The sequence below is a fragment of the Hippichthys cyanospilos genome, chromosome 3 (genome assembly GCF_059441005.1).
Source record: "Hippichthys cyanospilos isolate Australia breed blue-spotted pipefish chromosome 3, RoL_Hcya_1.0, whole genome shotgun sequence".
Classification (NCBI taxonomy): Eukaryota; Metazoa; Chordata; class Actinopteri; order Syngnathiformes; family Syngnathidae; genus Hippichthys; species Hippichthys cyanospilos.
This window is the reverse complement of record NC_142371.1, coordinates 15,347,787-15,369,545: the sequence shown is the minus strand read 5'-3', so window position 1 is coordinate 15,369,545 and position 21,759 is coordinate 15,347,787. Positions and strand designations below refer to the sequence as shown.

At 45.4% G+C, this 21,759-nt stretch overlaps 1 protein-coding gene across 4 annotated transcripts in view; it reads right to left on the bottom strand.

The window, feature by feature from the left end:
* Positions 1-21,759, bottom strand: part of LOC148425860 (CUB and sushi domain-containing protein 3-like) — a 627,928-nt gene that overhangs the window by 400,282 nt on the left and 205,887 nt on the right. For all 4 annotated transcript variants that reach the window (XM_088410975.1, XM_088410976.1, XM_088410977.1 and 1 more), the window contains exon 23: positions 17,107-17,263. In XM_088410975.1, the coding sequence (XP_088267101.1) occupies positions 17,107-17,263 (157 nt within the window). The remainder of the gene's footprint in view (positions 1-17,106; positions 17,264-21,759) is intronic.

The window sequence follows — 21,759 nt, the reverse complement described above, 5'->3', positions numbered from 1 at the left end:
ATTTGGGCCAATGTGGCATTCACAATCACAGGGCCACATGGAGCGCTTGAATACAACTCAAACAACACCTCACATATAGGTGCGCTCAGACAGGGCGGAATTGGCTCCAAGCCCTGCCATTGGCGTTGTTTTCCATCAGACAATCTGTAAATCACCAGAAAGGGTTTACACCTTTTGGACTCCTGACTGGCCGTCTGATGCCGGGTCCATCCTTGGGTTTGCTCCGCCCAGACCTGGATCCCTAAAGGGTATAGACCCTACTGGGAGCAGCTGTCGTCACTGGTCTCTTCTCTTTGCATTGTGCATCTGCCAGTGTGAGAGGGGGGCACATGCGCTGGACCTTCCATTGGTTGGGTCCATTCAAAATTAGTGCATGGACCTCTTACGAGGTTCAGCTGGGCTCATTGGGGGACAGGTGGTACCACGTGTCAAAGACATGTCCTGCCCCTTTGAGAATTATTTTTTGTGGATTATTTTTATTTTTTGCTGTTTTGTTTTTAGATGTTCTTCTCTCATTTTCTTTTTCCATTCACTCTTTATTCCTGAAAACTGTTTTCTGGGGTTGTTTATGTATTTTTTGAGGGTGTTCAATTGTTTGTCTAACAATTTAACAAAAGGGGGTACGCTGCCCAGGGATATTATGGAGTAGTATTCCTGCAATTGAATTAAGTTTATGTAATGTTTTCAGTGTTTCTATCCATTTTGTGCTTGGTGCTTCAACATGAGTGTTTTACAGCCTTCCTAAAGCCACTGGTGGTCCTGGCTCCCCCGGAGCCGACGTGCGATTGCAGACTTTGATGTAGGAGGTAACGCTTGGGGTGCAGCGGACGACCCCACCAATTTAGATGCAATCGGCATCCCCCGCAAGTCCCAACAGAGCTTGCAGCTAGATAACAGCAGGGTTTGAAAGTATATTGGTTGAAACCACACCCAATAGAATGCAATTGATCAATCTTCAGCATGACCAAATTTAGCCTCTTGTGTAACCAATGTCTGTTATGTTGAAAACTATGTCCAGGGTGGACAACGACCTCTTCCATTCTGTCATGTCATTGTTTTGGGCGCATGGAAGGGCTTTGTTGTCACTTTGGGAACCACAGTTTTGATAGTTTTGGGTGAGCTATCGCAGGGTGGTTTTTGTATTGTCTCTTGCTTCAGTCGTTTGTTCCCAGGATCATGCACGGGGCTTTCGGGGACAAGGACCCAATGGGGCAACTACATCTTGTGTCGCTGAATCCTGACCCAATTCATGTGGAGGCAGCTGGCTGTCCTCCTGGCTATGGCACATTTGCCATGTGTATATATCCTTTTGGTGTGTGACCTCTAATAATTAGAGGTCAATTGGGGGATTGAAGGAAATTCATATTTTTCAAATGCAATATATCAATAAAATAGTGTGTACATGGAACTGTGTTATTCTAATAAAGATTGAGACGACGTAATGTCAGTATCAAGCAGATATGGTCCTGGCCCAGGGGAAATAAAGACAAGTCGGCACCTCCAAAAGGAACAGATGGCATCCCCCGACCAACATTCCACCATGGGCAAAAGGCTAGGTGTGGCCTTCAAGAGAAGATATCAGTCAGGGTTTTATGGTGCTCAGACTTCCTACCGCTTCAAAGAATGGCTGGCAGAACAAAGACTTTTGAAGACACCATCCCCACGCAAACAGACCCCCACGCACGCACGCACGCACACACCGACAGGCACGCACGCACGTGCACGCACACACACACACTTGCATTCCACAGTGGGACTAGATGCCCCAAAAGGGTATAAGAACTGAATGTTGAAGGTGAAACGTTGCCATTTTCTGCTCCGACCCATGGCAGGACTGGCCCGAGGCCTCGTGTACTTTCCCACTCTGTCTGGATTAAATCAATTGTTTCACTATGTTGTGGTATGGGCGATCTTTCAACAAAAGCGAACACGCTAGGAACTAGTTTAAGGCAAGAAGCTTTTTTCTAGATTCCTTCAGTAGGTAAAAAAAATTAGACTTGATACATAATTATACATAATTATGTATAATACACAAATTAAATCAACAACCCTTAGTATTCAATATAAATAGTAAGTAGGATTTGCCCCATGACTTACATAAAACAGTGCATGAAATGCATTTAAGTAAGGCAAATACAACTAGACAGCATTCTAACCAATCAACAGTGCACAGCCACAAATGCTTAGATCAGGGGTGTCCAAACTTTTTGCAAAGTGAGCCTGATTTGTCAAACAAACAAAAAATGCTATTGAAGTATTGATTTCGATTTTGAACAGCTATTTAACTAACAGTATTATGTTAGAGGTGAAAATATCCATCCATCCAATTTTCTAAAAATATGTTAGGGACTAAACATGCAGGCCACTTCAGTATATTAAAGAGAGGATGTTGCTGTTGGCAAACAATTACAAAAAAAATAAGTAACAAAGATAAAAAACATATATAAACTTCCATGTAGATCTTTTTGCGAAAATATTTCATGTTATTACCTTCTGCTTATAGTCCAGTGTGGCTTATCTGTGACAAAAATCTTTTTTTTTTTTTTTTTGCTCATATTTTGCTGCTGCGCCTTATATACAGGTGCGGCTTATTGTCTGGAAAATACGGTACTATCAATCTGTCGCTCTCTGGCAATGTACCTGAAACTTTTAAAATGGCCGTCATTCAACCATTACTTAAGAAACCTCATCTCAATCCTGAAAATCTCTCTAACTATATAACAGTGTCTAACTATATACCAGTGTCTTCTGTTTATTGTCAAAATTCTTGAAAAAGTTTTAGCACAATAGCTTAGCGATTTCATGATAGATAACAATAGATTTGAACTCGCTCAACTGAGACAGCCCTTGTAAAAGTGACAAATGATCTTCTCTTAGCCATGGATTCCAATATCACATCAATAATATTATTGCTTGCCCTTAGTGCTACATTTGACACGATTGATCATAGTATTCTTATGGAACGTCCTTAATCACGGGTTGGTATCTCGGGATCAGCACTTTCTTGGTTCAGATCTTACATCCTGGGAAGGACGCAAAGTGGCTCTTATGGCAATGCAATCTCTGAATCTTTCTCCGTCTCATGTGGTGTCCCGCAGGGGTCAGTACCTGGTCCCTTACTGTTCAACATCTACATGATTCCTCCTGGAGATATTATATGTATACATGCTATTAGATTTCCTTGCTATGCTGATGATACCCAACTATACATGCCTTTAGAAATAACAGATCCGTGCAAGTGCAGTAAACTGGAGGCCTGACTTGGTGAGATTAAAGAATGGATATCTTCCAATTTTCTGCTTCTTAACCCTAGTAAAACAGAGATGTTAATTATTGGCCCTGCTCATCATCAGCACTTGATTAAGAATACCACGTTGAACCTGGATAACTGTACTATTTCCCAAAGTAGTTTTGCAAAAAATCTCTGTGTGATATTTGACTCAACTCTCTTTTCGGACACATGTTAAAAACACAACAAGAACAGCGTTTTTTCACCTTCGAAACATAGCTAAAATTCGCCCTATTCTTTCTCCTAGACTATTGTAATGTTCTGTTTTCTTGGCTTCCCATGTCCTGTGTCAAAAGCCTACAGTTTGTACAAAATGCAGCAGCGAGACTATTGACAAGAACGAGAAAGTTCGATCATATTACTCCGATTCTAGCTGACCTGCATTGGCTTCCAATACACCTGAGATGTGATATTAAGGTGTTGTTAATTACTTATAAAATTTACACAGTTTAGCTCCTTCCTATCTCGTCGACTTAGCACCACATTATGTTCCGTCGAGACAACTTTGGTTAGTAAATGCTGGTTTGTTATTAACCCCACGGGTTAAAAAGAAGTCCGTGGGATCGAGGGCCTTTTCCATTCGCGCACCAGTACGATGGAATGCCCTACCATAGGAAGTTTGCACAGCACCTCAGTAGAAATCTTTAAATCGCAACTAAACACACATTTATCCTTGAAAGCATTTAGTTAATGGGCCTGTCTGCAGCTTTCTTCTTATTTTTCCTGCCCCCTTCTCCCAGCTTGGAGAGGGGGCTAGCGAGATGGTGAAGGTTGACTTGACCGCCCCCATTTGGCCCTGCGCTGATCGACCAGGTTAAGAGATCGACCGTCTGCGGTTCACTTGGTTGGACTGTGGGACGGTTCCTGCCCAATGGCTTTGCCTGCTTTCAAGTGATCATTGCACTATATAGCACAATATGTTTTCTGTAATCTATATTGTGTACCTGTATTTGTCTGTAATGTATCCATTTGTCAGTATTTGATACATGCAGCATCCACTTCAACCTGTGGGCCTGGAAGGGGGTTCCTCCACCTGTGGTCCCTTCTGAAGGTTTCTAATTTTCCCCAATTTGGGTTTTTTGAGGTTTTCCTTGCCCTTCTGGGAGCTTTGACAGGGGATACTGTTGTGTACTTACACCGAAGAGATGTATCTGTATGACTTCTTTTTTCAAAATTTGATTAATGGATTTGATCACTAGCAATCTTGGGACCCATAGCTAACCCATTCAAGTTTGAATTAAGCAGTAAAATATGTTTTTGTAACCACTCACGATAGAACAAAGCTTTACCATTCCGTCATTGTGAAACAAGTGAGGCTAACCAGCATCTCCGTGAGGAGACGCTGACCAATAGCAGACCAGCATTGTATTGGCAACAGTAAAGAGGGGACGAAAAAACTCAGTATTCCACATCGCGCAACATGAAAAAAAATGTAAGACAGGGACGCTGTAACCCAGAGGTCCACTGCTTGTGTTTGTGTGTGTGTATATTGAAGGAAATTCATATTTTCCAATTTCAACAGAATAGTGTGTACATTGAACTGTGTTTTCTAATAAAGATTGAGACAATGGAATGTCAGTATAAAGCAGATACGATCCTGGCCCTGGGGGAGTGAAGACAAGTCGGCACCTCCAACAAGAACAAAGGGCATCCCCCAAGACAACAGTCTACCAGGAACTAAAGGCCAGGTGTGATCTTCAAGAGAAGATACCAGCCAGGGTTTATGGTGGTCAGACTTCCTCCCGCTTCAAAGGACAAAGACTTTTGATCCCCACTCAAACGGACACTCACGCACGCACGCACCAACCTGCCCACACACACCCATACGCACACACCCCCACACTCACACGCACTCACACGCACACACACACACACACTCACACACTGAGACTCCTCATCAACCCCCACACACACACCCATACCCACACACCCCCACACTCATGCACACACACACACACACACACACACACACACACACACACACACACACACATACACTCACACACTGAGACTCCTCATCAACCCCCATCACCTAAAGTGTATAAGAACAGGATGCAAAGGATGAGAAGTTTGTCACTGTTACAGCTACACGTGGTTGGCAACAGTGGTCCGGGATATCTCGTGTACTTTTCCACTCTTTGTCTGGATTAAATCAGTTGTTTCACTATGCTGTGGTATGTGCGATCTTTCAACAAAAACGAGCACGCTAGGAACTAGTTTAAGCCAAGAAGCTTTTTTCTAGATTCCTTCAGTTGGTGACCCCGACGTGATTCTTGGAAGATCAGGTTGAAAGGACAGAGGAGTGGGCGGAGATTTTGCCGGACTTTGGTCTCCCTGGTGCACCAAAAAGAAAGGTAAGCAGAAACCTGTTGTATATCCGAATTCTGCTGGATTGAGTATTCTAAATTTTGGGAGACTGAAGATATGGCGATGTCTCTGTAAGTACGAGTTTTGCTTTTGTGTTTATTTTAAGCGTTAATTCGACCGTGGTAGTCAGAGTCCACGGATCGGTGGGGAAACTGAGCAAATGAGTTTTGCTTTTGTGTTTATAATTCGACCGTGGTAGTTAGAGTCCACGGATCGGTGTTGAGTTGAGCAAAGAGGCTCGTGTCCCGTCGTAGCTGACGCAGCCCCGGACGCGGGGGGGCATTGTAACGTTTCCGTATACGTTGGGGATTTGGGACCCTCAAAAACGGCTAGGGACTTTACTGTGAGTACAGTAATTTTGTTTTTGTGTTAATTTTAAGCATCAATTCAACCGTGGTAGTCAGAGTCCACGGATCGGTGGGGAAATTGATCGTGAGTTTTGTTTTTGTGTTAATTTTAAGCATCAATTCGACCGTGGTAGTCAGAGTCCACGGATCGGTGGGGAAATTGATCGTGAGTTTTGTTTTTGTGTTAATTTTAAGCATCAATTCGACCGTGGTAGTCAGAGTCCACGGATCGGTGGGGAAATTGATCGTGAGTTTTGTTTTTGTGTTAATTTTAAGCATCAATTCGACTGTGGTAGTCAGAGTCCACGGATCGGTGGGGAAATTGATCGTGAGTTTTGTTTTTGTGTTAATTTTAAGCATCAATTCGACCGTGGTAGTCAGAGTCCACGGATCGGTGGGGAAATTGATCAAGTGAGTTTTGTTTTTGTGTTAATTTTAAGCATCAATTCGACCGTGGTAGTCAGAGCCCACGGATCGGTGGGGAAATTGATCAAGTGAATTTTTGCTTTTGTGTTCATTTTAAGCGATAATTTAACCGGGTTAGAGGACACGGATTAGTGTTGAGTTTAGTGACAAAAGCTCCATTGACGACAATTTCGGGAGATGAGTATGCCGCCAGTGAGTTCGGAGGAGGAATGGGCTGTAGAATGCCGTGAATTTGGTTGTGATAGGCATGGTATACGGTGGCATAAAACCCTGGATGAATTGTGGAAGGAACTAGAAAGTCAGTTGTTGGCGGGCGTGGAAAAGAAGAGGCATAAAATAAAACAAGCTGAGTGGACAAAAGTGTGGGGGGAATGGAAGGAAGACAATAAAATTAATAGAGATAAATGTACCTTTGCTCATGTGGCTAAAGATTTTCAGATGAAAGAAAGGGAAGTAATTGCATTGGGTAAAGATTTGAGAGAGAAAATAGAGGGAAGTGGATGGTTGCAGAAGAGAAGTCTGACTAAGGAGATAGAGGAGTATGATAGGCTGCGGCGACATTTGCATGAAATGTGTTTGATGATGACTGCTGTGGCTGCTGTTCAAGAGGAAAAAGGGGGTCAGCTGGACCCACCGACACCCGTTTGTGATATTCCAAAAAAGGGACCGGCAATAACTTCTCTGTACCCAATATTGCCAGCCCAAATGCCCTCTGGGTCAACGAAGCGAGGCGGCCCCACGGCGCCACCCGCATACGATGAGGCTTCCCAAATTCCATTAAACAATCATAAGGTGGCTTTACAAGCCCCTGTGTATCAATTAGTTGGGGAAGTTAATTTAATTGGGACGGCCAACACTGAAATGACTGAACAACAAAGACTTGTGGTGGAAGACATAGAGGTGGCCAATCGCGAGGGAAACATGATAACTGACCAGGCAACCCGCCGACACCATGACAAACAACCCGACGGCGCAGGGGCACAGGCTGAGTGTGGGCAGCGGGCCTCACGAGGTTCTGAGCGGTTGTCATTAGTTGATGAATTAAGGGCCAATGTATCGAATAAACACATCCAGCGGCAGGATGAGGTAGACACAGACAATGACTCAGAGGAGGGGGGAGACCCATTGTTTGACTCCCCACTGCGCCCCTTGCCCCCTCCAATTGACACCTCTCCTCTCGCCACATGCTTGCGACGCGCGCGCGCTCAACAGATGACGACTGGGGAAGCCAGGCAACAAATGACGACAGCTTTTCGACCCCCCACTGAGGGAAACATTCGAACTAGATCAAAATCGGGACTCTCAATTAAACCACCAGACAGATATGCCCCAACAATGGGAAATTATCCTATGATACCAGCCCCTCAGGGGTTAATATACCAAGAATTGGCGTTAAAAGACTTAGAGTTTTTTCAGAAGAAGCTCCCTGCGCTGGCGGCTGGCGGTGAGCCGTGGATCCAATCTTTAAAGAAGTACACAGATGGTATGAATTTGGCTTGTGGCGATATGGTAAGATTAATCCGGGCATGTTGTTCCTCAGTTCACCAATCTGATGAAATCATGAAGCGCTCTGGACTTGATGTAATTGAACCTGATCTGTTGTTTGCTCCTTTTGCCATGCCACTGTTCGCCGTGCTCCGAGACATCTTCCCTGCCTCCGCTCCGACCGTTCCTAAACTTCCAGACTTCAAACCCACCATGGATCCCGCTGCACACCTCGACGCCTGCCTAACCCTGTGGACAGATAAGACCAGTTCACATCCGGGACGTAATAAGGCGTCTTGCGTAATATTTAGAATGGCGATGTTAGACACACTTCCTATGGAGATCAGGGAGAAGCTTAGCGAAGACCCTGATCTCCTGGAAAGTGATGAGGGATATTTTAATCGACATGTAACTCACCATTTAAAACTATATGTTTCCAGGCAAAATAAAGCTGAGGAGGAGATAAAGGATATGCAAGAAAAGCTTCTAAAATTACAATTGGCACAAGCACGCAAAGTGGCATCAGACAACAAACAAGATGGGAAGGCGAAAAAGAAGGAGGCCGCCCAGCAGATGTGGATGGCAGAGGGTTGGCCAACAAGAGGCAGAGGAGCGAGTCGTGGAAGGGGGAACACCAACGGCGGTCGGGGAGGCTCTTGCCAAGCTCCAAGACCCGGCTGTTTCAGATGCGGCGGAGCAGACCATTGGTGGAAACAATGCGGGCTTCCTTGGGTGGACCTGAACCAGTACCATGGCCCCGCCTCCGTACGAGGCGCAAGGGGGGCTCAATCATCGCGAGGGCCAGGACGTGGGCAGTGCGGCCCAGCTCCCTGGCAACGCCAACAACAAGCACGGCAGCAATTTCAGCAGGCGGTCACCAGCCAGTTTTATGCTGAGGAGGACAATTATGAATAGGGGTGCCCAGGGGCCGGGGACGGGGGTAAGGCAGAACCCCTGATCCCTGCAAGGGTGGATGGAAAGGACATTTACATGCTCATTGACACAGGAGCCACCAAGTCGTCAATTTCTTTACCCTTGCCGACGTCGAAGCACTCCGGGGAAAAAATAGTCCTGATGGGTTTTGTTGGGCTTCCCACGACACTGCCTGTCTCCACACCACTGCCGATTCATATCGCTGGACAATCGCTCACCCACCGTTTTGTACTGACTGAAAATCGAGCACCTGTTCATCTCATGGGGCGCGACCTATTGACAAAGACACATGCAACCATATATTGCGGCCCGGAGGGACTGACAGCGCGCTTTCCGAGTGGCGTGTCCATCACTTGCCACCCCGGCCAGCAGATGGCCAGGTCCATGATGCAACGGGAGTGCTCCGAGCCCACCACCGACATTTACTGGGCCAGACTGCAACCTGAAACAAAGGAGGGGGGGGGGGGGGGTCTACTCGATTTTCCTGCGGTGGAAACCCTGGATCGACTCGCTCTCCTCCTACCATGCTCCTGCTGACCCTCTCCATCTCACTCTGTTGTACGACCATGACAATGATATGTTGTATCGAGAGGCATTTCAGACAATTGAGGGCGAGGAATGGCAATTGGCAAGCCACCACATATATGTGGGAAAACAAGGCATCGCGTCGTATACCGCGTTAACGAATAAGCAATCTCAATGGTACATGATGGGTGAGTCCACACCACACATTACGTTAGCAGTGGGAACAGGCTGGGAGGCACGTGAGCTGGGACCCATGGTGCGGCAATGCCAATTGGCCAAAGATTGGACACAAAGTGAAATTTCATTGGTAATGTATTCCAAGAGCACTGAATGTTTTTGTATTCAGGTGGATGCGGCGGACTTGGGGTTCCTGGAACATGTCACGCGCACTCGATTTCACGGCAGGGAGCTCACGGACCATGAGGACGCCGCTCCACTTTTGGACAAGTTGCCGGACTCCTTGTGGTCTGCGGGCCCCGCTGACGTGGGTTTTTGTCATCTCGCACGTCCGGTAACGTTCGAAGTCACTCAAAACATAATTGTGAATGTGCCCCAATACCCATGCAAACCTGAAGCGGCAAGGGGCGTTCTTAACACCCTCGAGGGACTGTGGGAGGCCGGAGTCCTTGAACTGTCGGACTCCCCCTTCAACACTCCTATTCTTCCGGTTTTAAAAGCAGACGGTGTAAATTATCGCATGGCACATGACCTCCGGAAAATTAACCATATTACAAAGACACCTTGCATTTCAGTCCCGGACCCGCACCGCTGTTTGAGCGGGCTAAGCCCGAGGATGCAATGGTTCACTGTGATCGATTTAGCTAATGCGTTTTTCTGCCTCCCATTGGCAAGGGAGTGCCGAAAATATTTCGCGTTTACATTCAACAGCAGCAAATTGCAATATACGCGCGTCCCCCAGGGCTGGAAGCTGAGTCCGGGAATTTTTAATCAGGTCTTGCGCGAAATGCTACAACCGGTAGAGGTGCCGGACGGTGCCGTTCTGATTCAATATGTGGACGACCTGTTAATTGGGGGGGAGTCAGTGGAAATTTGCCTCGACACCACTCGTCGCTTCCTTACTCGACTTGGTGAAGTGGGGTTCAAAGTGTCCAGAAAAAAGTTACAATGTTGCCGACGACAGGTGCACTTTTTGGGAAGAGTGGTGTCTGGACAAGGCTCAACACTGAGCACCACACACCGCTCTTCCATTTTGTGCCATCCTCGACCGACTAATGTGAAAGAGATGCTTTCCTTTCTGGGCCTATGTGGTTACTCACGAGGCTTCATCCCGGAATTTGCTGTCCGTACACGCGCCCTGAGAGATTTGGTGAAGGACAAAGGCATGAGAAATTTGAACGCACCACTAGATTGGACGGAACAAACGGATAAGTTTTTTGTGAGTCTGAAACAGGATTTGGCATCTGCATCGTATCTGGCACAACCCGACTATGAGCTACCATTCTACTTGGACGTGTCTATCAACGAGGGGGTAGCTAATGGCGCTCTCTTCCAGAAGGTTGGTGGTGACCGTCGTATTCTTTTGTACGTGAGTGTGCCTCTCGACCGAGTGGAGGCGAGGCAGCCCTTGTGTGCTGCATATGCCGCGGGGGTGGCGGCTTGTGTTAACAAAACAGCTCATGTTGTTATGGGACACCGGACCTTTATTTTGACAGACCATGGTGTGGCTTCTTTCGTGGCATCAGAAGCATTTACAATGTCCCCATTGCGGCAGCGGCGCCTGCTGGCTGTGCTGACTCAACCCCACATCGTGTTTCGGTTTTCGGGCATCAATATGTCTGACAATATGGGGGTATCCGGGGACCCACATAACTGTGTTGAGACAGTGACGCGTGACCTGAGAGCCAGACCGGACCTTTCGGGGCAACCTCTCCGAGGGGGCCGGGTCTTCTTCACCGACGGCTGTTGCTGGAGGGAGCCTTCAGGACCCCTGCATGCCGGCGCTGCGGTGGTGGAGGCCCTGCACCCGGAGGAGCCGTACTCCGACTTTCAGACAATTTGGACGTCCTGTGACTTCCCCAAACCATCAGCACAAGCAGCGGAATTAATGGCCATGTGTGTGGCTCTCGAATTGGCAGAGCATCAGAAGGTGACCATATTTTCTGATTCGGCTTATGTAGTTGGGTGTCTGTACATGGACCTTTCCGCCTGGCGGAGACAAGGGTTTGTTACAGCAGCAGGGGAACCAGTCGCGCACCGAGACTTGGTTCGCCGCCTGGACGACGCGATAGGCCGGCCATCGGAGGTAGCAGTCATCAAGTGCACGGGACATGACAAGGCGAATTCACTCATGGCTCGAGGAAATCGAGCTGCGGACGCCGCGGCTAAAGCGGCGGCGGGCTACCGTTCTGAGGTGTCAGGTAGCTATGTTGTCAGGCATAACCAACTGGTTGATTTGCTTCCGCCCGTTACGATAGATATTGTACGTGATCTGCAAGGTTCTGCATCTGAGGAAGAAAAACGTAGGTGGGAAAGTAAGGGGGCTACTTATGTAGAGCAGATGGGGCTGTGGTACGGCCCGTCGAGGGGTCCGAAACGTGTGGTGTTGCCGCCAGGCGACTTCATGGGTTCTGTCTTGGACGAGGCCCATGGTGTCTCACATGAGAGTTATGTGTCAATGTTGTCTAGGCTCCGGCACTGGTGGCACCCTGTTCTGCTTACTAAAGTTAAAGAGTTATGCGTGAATTGCGAAATATGTCAAACTTTCAGTGTAAGTCCTTCCACTAGTACCGAGCAACATCAAACAGAGACAGGACGGTACCCGAACGAGGTGGTGGTAATGGACTATACTGACATGCTGGTCCAGGTCCAGGGCAAAAGGTACCTTTTGGTTATTGTTGACACTTTCTCGGGGTGGCCCGAAGCCTACCCTTGTGCCAAAGAGGACGCGCTCTCGGTGATCAAAGCTCTAGTAAATCATTTTATTCCAACTCACGGGTTCCCGCGGATCATTAGATCCGATAATGGTTCACATTTCACTGCAACCTCTCTGGAGACGGTTGAGGAGATGATGGGCCTGAGACATAAATTTGGGTCTGTGTACCATCCACAGTCACAGGCCCATGCATAGCGCATGAATAGAACTCTCAAACAACGCCTCGCGAAGACGTGCGCTCAGACAGGGATGAATTGGCTCCAAGCCCTGCCACTGGCGTTGTTCTCCATCAGACAAGCTGTTAATCGCCGGTCAGGGTTCACACCTTTTGAACTCCTGACCGGCCGTCTGATGCCGGGTCCATCCGTGGGTTTGCTCCGCCCAGACCTGGACCCCCCTAAAGGGTACAAACCCTACTGGGAGCAGCTGTCATCGTTGGTGTCGTCTCTTTGCCTTGCAGATCCGACAGTGAGGGACACACACGTGCCGGACCCCGTCCTTCCATCCAGCGTCTTCCTGAAGGTGTTACAGCGCAAGTGGACGGAACCTCGTTGGACAGGCCCGTTCAAAGTCACTGCACGGACCTCCCACGCGGTCCGACTGGACTCAAAAGGGGACAAGTGGTACCACGTGTCCCAGACGCGTCCAGCTCCACCAGGGACTTGATCTTTGACGGACTTCTTTTGTTCTTATAGTTTGCTGTTTTGAATATTTTAGCGTTTTTCGTGTAGTGTCTTCTCTTTTTGTTCTTTATGTGTGTTTTTTGGGGTAGTGTTATATTTTAAGGGGGGGCCGCGTGTAAGGGGTTTACTCTGTGTCGTTTGAGTTGCTTTTAGTATAATTCATTATTTTTTGCTTAATAGTAGTATTTCCTTGAGATTGTTCAGGGTGCCGGTTTGATTTTGTGTGTCAACATGTGTGCGTTGCAGTTCTTCCCGAAACTGATGGTGGTCATGGCTCTGGTGATTTCCCTGGCTATGGTGCTGAGAGCTGAGGTCCGGGAGAAGCGTGGGGCTATCTGGTATCCGTGGAGGCCCCCCAATGCCCTGGTATTGAATTATACATTCGGTGATAATACCGTGTTTCAATTCGACTTGTGTAAAGTTATTGATTGCGTTAAATGGGGTGACCCGACCGGATATGATGTGTATTTGTGCGTGTTGAGTCATGGGGAAGGGAGTGCGAGAAAACGACCGGTTCCGCACAACTATTACTATGGAAGTGAGCGCATGCGTGTGTTCCCATGTTCTGGGTGGGAGCAGGTGATTATTCATTCTCGCCGCGGCTATTGGGAGCCTACCCTCACCCGCAATCGGGAGTGGAAGGGGCGCATAGACTTGGAAAGGGGTAGTTTATATCCCACTCCGGTGGGTTCTAAACACCCCATTTTGCTTACATTAAAGAATATTGATCGGCCGCCTAATATGTGGAGGGGCGTCGATGGGGTGCGCAGTCCCTCGTTTACTGTTTTGACTTTGGGGATTGATGCGAAAGAGGCCGACCCATTGGGGTCTATTTTAATTAATTGGTTGCGGCCGACTAATTCTCTCGCCTCCACCAGGTCCAGGTCATATAAGTTGGACCGGCCTAGGGAGGAAAAGGCGGTAGCGTTTCTGGACAAAGACGTGGCGGGGTATAATTTGGATAGCGGTTTAATTAAGGAATCCGTTTACCAACACATGTATACGCAGGTAAGAGGCAGAGCGGCTGGAATTATCGCTAACAATTTATGGATGAAGTCGGTGTTTTCGGAAGGTGCGCAGGCCGTAGTGAATTATGGGAAGGATTGTTTGGTGTGTGCCTCTGCTAACAAACTAAATTGGGTTGTGAATCCGGCTGTGTTACAGGATTACTCCAGGGAGGGATCATTCGTGAAAACTTGTGCTTTCCAGCTTATGTCAAGGGACAACCTGGAGGGGGAGTGTGCCCGGTGGGATCGCGTTTACCCGATTTCAAAAGTAAAGGGGGCTCCTTTGTTCGACGCGAGCGTTATCCCACTACTCCCATGCCTCCGGCAGAATGATACCAAGGTGTTGTTGCCGAATCGTATTAAAGTGCAAGATGTGGGCCAGTTGGATAGCAGTAAGTGTTCTTTTGTGGCCCCCATCTCGGCTGAGGAGTCGACTATGTTAAGTAAGATAAGGTCTGATTTGTGGTGGCTGTGTGGCGGCAATTCGCTGTGGGACAGATTACCGTGGGGGTGGACCGGCACGTGTGCGTTAGTTTCTATGATCACCCCCTCAGTTGTTAAACCCCTTTCCGAACAGGAGATGGAGTCTATGGGATCGTTCTCCTGGGCTGGTGATTGGTGGGGGGAGCTCACCCGGAGCCGTCGCGCGATCGCAGGCTTTGATGTAGGGGGTAACGCCTGGGGGGCTGCAGACGACCCCACCTATTTGGATGCAATTGGCATCCCCCGCGGGGTTCCGGATGAATACAAAGCTCGCAGCCAGATAGCCGCTGGGTTTGAGAGTATATTTATTTGGATCACGCCCAACAAAAATACGGATTTGATTAATTTCCATCATTACCAAATTCAGCGTCTAGTGAACTTTACCTCATTGTTGGCCGAAGGGGTACACGAACAATTGTCAGCCACCTCCATCATGACTTACCAAACCGCCTAGTCCTCGATAGCATGTTGGCTGAGGAGGGGGGTGCTTGTTCGCGCGTGGGGGAATATTGTTGCACCATTATCCCGAATAACACGGCGCCGGATGGGAAAATCACCAGAGCCATGAAAGGTTTGCAAGCGATGTCCGTTAAGTTGAAATCTATGTCCGGGGTAGAGGACGACCTCCTCCATTCAATCCTGTCTAAGTATTTTGGCAAGTGGAAGGGTTTGGTTGTCACTTTGGGATCCACTATCTTAATTGTTTTGGGGATGCTTTCACTGTGTGGGTGTTGTATTGTACCGTGTCTCAGGGGTCTTGTTCTCAGGATCATGCACAAGGCTTTCGAGGACAGGGACCCATTCGGGCAATACCATCTTGTGCCCCTGATGCCTGACCCAGTGGATGTGGAGGCCGCCGGGCATCCACCCAGCTATGACTCTATTGCCTTCTGAGTATATCCTTTTGATATGTGACCTCTAATTTTTAGAGGTCAATGGGGGGATTGAAGGAAATTCATATTTTCCAATTTCAATAGAATAGTGTGTACATTGAACTGTGTTTTCTAATAAAGATTGAGACAATGGAATGTCAGTATAAAGCAGATACGATCCTGGCCCTGGGGGAGTGAAGACAAGTCGGCACCTCCAACAAGAACAAAGGGCATCCCCCGAGACAACAGTCTACCAGGAACTAAAGGCCAGGTGTGATCTTCAAGAGAAGATACCAGCCAGGGTTTATGGTGGTCAGACTTCCTCCCGCTTCAAAGGACAAAGACTTTTGATCCCCACTCAAACGGACACTCACGCACGCACGCACCAACCTGCCCACACACACCCATACGCACACACCCCCACACTCACACGCACTCACACGCACACACACACACACACTCACACACTGAGACTCCTCATCAACCCCCACACACACACCCATACCCACACACCCCCACACTCATGCACACACACACACACACACACACACACACACACACACACACACACACACACACACATACACTCACACACTGAGACTCCTCATCAACCCCCATCACCTAAAGTGTATAAGAACAGGATGCAAAGGATGAGAAGTTTGTCACTGTTACAGCTACACGTGGTTGGCAACAGTGGTCCGGGATATCTCGTGTACTTTTCCACTCTTTGTCTGGATTAAATCAGTTGTTTCACTATGCTGTGGTATGTGCGATCTTTCAACAAAAACGAGCACGCTAGGAACTAGTTTAAGCCAAGAAGCTTTTTTCTAGATTCCTTCAATATACATATAAGGCACACCGGATTATAAGGCGCACCATCAATGAATAGCCGATTTTCTAAAAAACGCCATATATAATTATAAGAAACGGATTATAAGAAACATATAGAGTTGAAACCATAGTACTGGTTGGAGTTGCATTGGGCATCCACTAGAAAGGGTTGCGTTATGCAGCCACTAGACCACCGGTGTCAAACTCAAGGCCCGGGGGCCAGATCTGGCCCGCCACACCATCTTATGTGGCCCGCGAAATGCTAATGACGAAATTTGCAAAAATTTAAAAGTTAAAATGAAAAAAAGAAACACTTTTTTTTTTTAACTAATAAGAACACAAACAAAAAAAAAATCTGCCTTTTGAACATTTTTTTTACCTGACATTTGATTGGGTAAACTTTCAAATATCATATTGTACTTAAAATTCCTTTTGAACTTTGAACTTCTTCATCATAACAGCCCGCTGATAGAAACTGTAACCGCAATGCAGCCCACGATAAAAATGAGTTTGACAACCCTGCACTAGACGGTGCTTTACTAAAGGGAATGTATTAAAAACAATCAGCAAAGTGATCAAACTTTAATAATAGAATATAAACTTTATTCATACAATATAAGCGTTGTATGGATATTATACTAAGAAATACAGGTATTTGTTATTCAAAAAAATCTGATAAAACAGAGAATGCGTGATTGCTAATTGCTATTTAACTACTAAACAGTAGCCGCAGAGCACAGAATAGATCCAGATCAAGCCATGCACTTGTGAATGCTGGCCGCAATTCTTTTGATTTTCCCCTCGGCATGAAAATACGGTATATATATATATATATATATATATATATATATATATATATATATATATATATATATATATATATATATATATATATATATATAAAACCCTTTATATCAAAGGGCAAAGCTTTAGCACATTAAATGAGGAATATGACAGTTACTTACTATAGTATTGGAGATGAAAACCTGCTGCTGTGCCATCCAGGTCAGTGTGGAATTCTAACCACATATAATTGGAGGTGCTAATCAGTGACAGACCTTGCATGGATGTGCTTGTGTATGTGCCAAGAAGAGGAGCTGCACCATCTTTACCATCATATACCTGGTCAGAAACAGAAGCCAAGCACAGTTAGTGGAGACCTTTGGCATTGAATATACCCTGCTTTATAAGGCCTTGAAGATCTAATCAGGTATTATAAATGACAGAGGTGGGCACTTCGTCAGCACTGACAGACTGTCAGCCCATCCCCGACTGATGCCCTTTTTGCAGACTGACCGACAAATGATAGGAATGCAAAAAAATATATATATAATAATAAAAAAAGGTGAGTCAAAAATGTCAGAATTACAATTTTTATCCATCGCTTTAATTATTAGGATTTATACACTTCAAAATGTAATGGACCAAATCCAAGAAAAACATTTTTTTAAAATTAGACTTATATTCTTGCATTCGTCATTGACAAAGCAGGCTTTTAAGTATTTCCAATATCAACCTTTTTATAGTTTTTCCATAAGCCAACATTGTTTGGTTATATAGTGTAAACAAGAGAAGACAAAAAAAATACTACAATACATAACCAAAATATCAGTAAACCTGTCGCCAATTGCACTGCAAAGACAAATGTACTTGTGCCATGCTTAAAATTTCAATAACATATGCCATATAATGTTCATCAAAACTAAGAGTTAGATAAGGTTGAAGCTAAAAAAAATACAAAGATGAATTTACTACAAATATGTTTTTAACCAGTCCAAACTCAGGTCAACCACTGTGACCCTAACCACCGTCCAGGGGTGGATCGAGCATGGAAGATGCTTGAACCCTGGCTGGTCCCCACGCAGGAGAGGAAGTAGTCCCGGAGTGAAGGAGACGGGAGCGGGGCACTTTGCTCGAAACCGTCAAAACAATGACATTTTGAAATCACCAAAAAGATTCAAACTGTCTGCATGTGGCCGCTTCATGTCCTCCGTCTCAGCGGTGGCAGGTGCGTCGTGTTCTGTGTGCTGATCATGTGCTGAGTTCACTGCGCGGGCTTGGGTGTTGGTGGCAGCTCAGGCCTGCTCGTCCGTGTCCCCGTGGTCCAGACCGGGTCAGTACTCCCACAAATTTTTAATCCCTGACACAGAATTTCTTACCGGGAGCGGAGCTATTCCTTGTTGACCACAGCAGAGGTAAACAGAGTGGCATCTCGGTACCAGAGTGATACAGAGTGAATTGTACACACGATATTCTTTTACACATCCGTCAATTCCACATATCACTCGGAAATTCAGACTTTGGCTATGAGCATGGTTGATGTAACCAAGGGTCAGGGTTTTATGAATCTTCTAATTTGGGTGTGTTGTTTACACCTCAAAGTCGCCTCAAAGTCCGATGTCTGGCAAGACCGGTAAAATTTAATGTAATTGGACGAAGATGATCTCTAAATTTGATTTCATGGGAGTACAATGCTAAACACACTTTTTTTCCTCGTAGTGCAGGCGCCACCTGGTAGCAGCAAAAAAATTACAGTTTCATTTATATGTACCTTGTTGAGCCAGACAAAGTAATAACACTGAAGTTTTTTCAGACAGGCCTTCAGACACGTAACAGTAAATGCTGATGTAGTTTGTCCCAGATGATCTCATCTTGTCACGACTTCACACGTTGATTGAAAGTCAATTCCTTCAGACATCAACAAACATATATTCCATCATAGTGCTAGAATCACCTCGTGGCAGAAAATATATTACCGAGTTTGCTATTCCAATTACTTAGTTGAGCCCGTTGAACAAATGCTAATGAAAATTTGACCTTTTCTAAAACATTGACCTCTACAGTTCGCCTGCATATGCAGGAACACATTCATACCCAAATATGTTCATACCTCGAACTGTTCATACTACAACGTGCTCAGGTCTGCGAAGGCCCGTTATAGCTGCTTGCAGCTCGAGTTAGGGCCCGAGCAGCGACCATCCCTATTGTTCCTCTACAGATTATTATTTCCCCGAATGCCTGCCATTCCATGATCGCTATTTTCCTCTTCCCACAATTTAAAGTGTACCCAGAACTCAACCATTTTCAGTTTTTCCCTTGTATCTTCTACAACTATTTGGCCTATTCAAACCGTTCCAACTTTAACTGATTCTTTGGATGCCCGCCAATCCATGAAATCCATTTTTTTTCCTCGATTCAAAATATACCCAGAAGTCAAACTTTTTCAGTTCATGCTTATATCTAGTATATTATTTGGCCTATTCAAACCGTTCCAACTTTAAATGATTCCTTGAATGCCAGCCATTCCATGATAGCTCTTGTTCTCTTCCCACTAATCAAATTATACCCAGAACTCAACCATTTTCAGTTTTTGCTGTATCTTTTACGTAATTTGGCTTTTTCAAACTTTTTTATTGTTCACAATTCTTCACAGATTCAGCTCTTTAAAATATTTCACATCATTCCACCATTAAACACCTCTCCCTTCAGCTTTTCACTTTCACACGCAATTTATTCAGGAAATGCAAACATTCTAGTTAGGGCCCAAGCAGCTATCGCTGCGAGAGCACTCTTGTTTTTCTCCAGATTATTATTATTATCGTTTTTCTCGGGATTATTATTATTATTATTATTATTATTATTATTATTATTATTATTATTATTATTATTAGGGCCTGGGCAGCTACAGCTGCGAGAGCCCTCTTGTTTTCTCCGGATTAATATTATTATTAGAATTATTGTTATTATTATAATTTTTATTATTTGGGCCGAGCACCGGCCGTTGCGAGGTCCCTATTGTTCCACCCCAGATTATTATTATTATTAATATTATTATAAGGGCCAGAGCAGCGACCGCTGTGAGGTCCTATTGTTCCTCTCCAGATTATTATTTGTAGGAATCATTTTTCGTAGTTATTATATATTTGCCATGATAGTACATTTTTGCAGCATAAGAGTGTTTTCAGCTTGGCTGTGGCTACAAGAGGACGATTCGACTGCGGAGTGCGAACAGCTGATAAGGAGACATCAACGGCAGAGCCCCTGGGAGGTGACGTCAGGACCTCTGGGCTCACACACACTACCAGAGAATGTGAAGATTGATAAAGGATTCTTGCTAAATAGAACCATATAAACAAGTATGCTGTGTGCCAATTTTACATGTAATCAGATGCCTCTGTATCATATAAAATGGTGGGGTGCTAGAAGTATCGTTAGAGAACAAATGTGCTGTGACCAAATAAACGCTACACTCCTTCTCTCTCTCTATAAACTGAGTGCCTTTTCTCTCTTTATTGCCTAATTATTATAAATGTCTATTTGGTGAACCTGACATTATTATTATTATTATTATTATTATTATTATTATTATTATTATTAGGGCCCGAGCAGCTACCGCTGCGAGAGCCCTCTTGTTTTTCTCCAGATTATTAGGGCCCGAGCAGCTACCGCTGCGAGAGCCCTCTTGTTTTTCTCCAGATTATTATTCTTATTATTATTATTATTATTATTATTATTATTATTATTTACTGTGCAGCGCTTTTCCATTTTTGAGGGCCTAAACATGCACGAAAAGTCACCAAAATTTGCACATTTGTCGGGCCCGGTGAAAAATTGGATATTTTTGTGTTTCCCAAAACAATGCAAAAGAAATGGCTCTGCAGCGCCACCCAAGGTTGAAAAAGTGCACCTGGTCCCGGCCCGTTTCACCTAGAGCTACGAAAATTTTTAGGCATATATAGGACCTAGAGACCTACAAAAAAGTCAGCGCGAGCCATGTGCTCAGATGTACAGAAAAAGAGTTATGAATTTTTGAATGTGCATTTTTGGCCCATTTTTGCACGTTTGCAGGTCCCAAACTGCTCCTTGTTTCTCCTAAACGCTTTACTCAATCGCCTTCAAATTTGCTGTGGTCCATATTCACACATAGAGGCACAAGTGGGCAAAATTTGGTGCAGATCCGCTGACATATATGATAGGGGCGTGGCTTCAAATTATGTGTTCAATTTTTCCTTCGCCAAGAGGGACAAAAACCTAACTAACTTTGATGTACTAGCTTAAAAAAATCTAAAACTTCATAGACACATGGAAACTTATGCCTTTAACACCTTTAAAAAAAGTTTTTTTAAATACCTACTAACGCCGCCTAGTGGTTGATTAAAATGTCATTTTTTACACTTTCATGTATTGTGCTCAGTCTGTTTGAGTAAAACAAATGAAAATTGGTCAGAATATCATTAAGACATGGAATATTAAGGTTTTAAAATTTTACGACTTTTCGATAATGGGCGTAGTCTGCACGCCACCTCAAAGTCAGATGACTCGCCAAAACGAAAAAAGTGGCTGTAATTGGCCCCAAAATGGCCTTATGAGTGGAAAATAGCCTCTCACTCCCGGCCCATTTGACCTAGAGCTACAAAAGTTTGTAGCCTTATGTAGGACCTCGAGCCCTACAAAAAAGTCAGTGCGAGCCATATGCTCAGATGTACAGAAAGAGAGTTATGAATTTTTGAATGTGCACTTTTGGCCCGTTTTTGCTCATTTGCAGGTCCCGAACTGCTCCTTTTTTCTCCCAAACGCTTGACCCGATCGACTTCAAATTTGCTGTGATGTTTTATCTG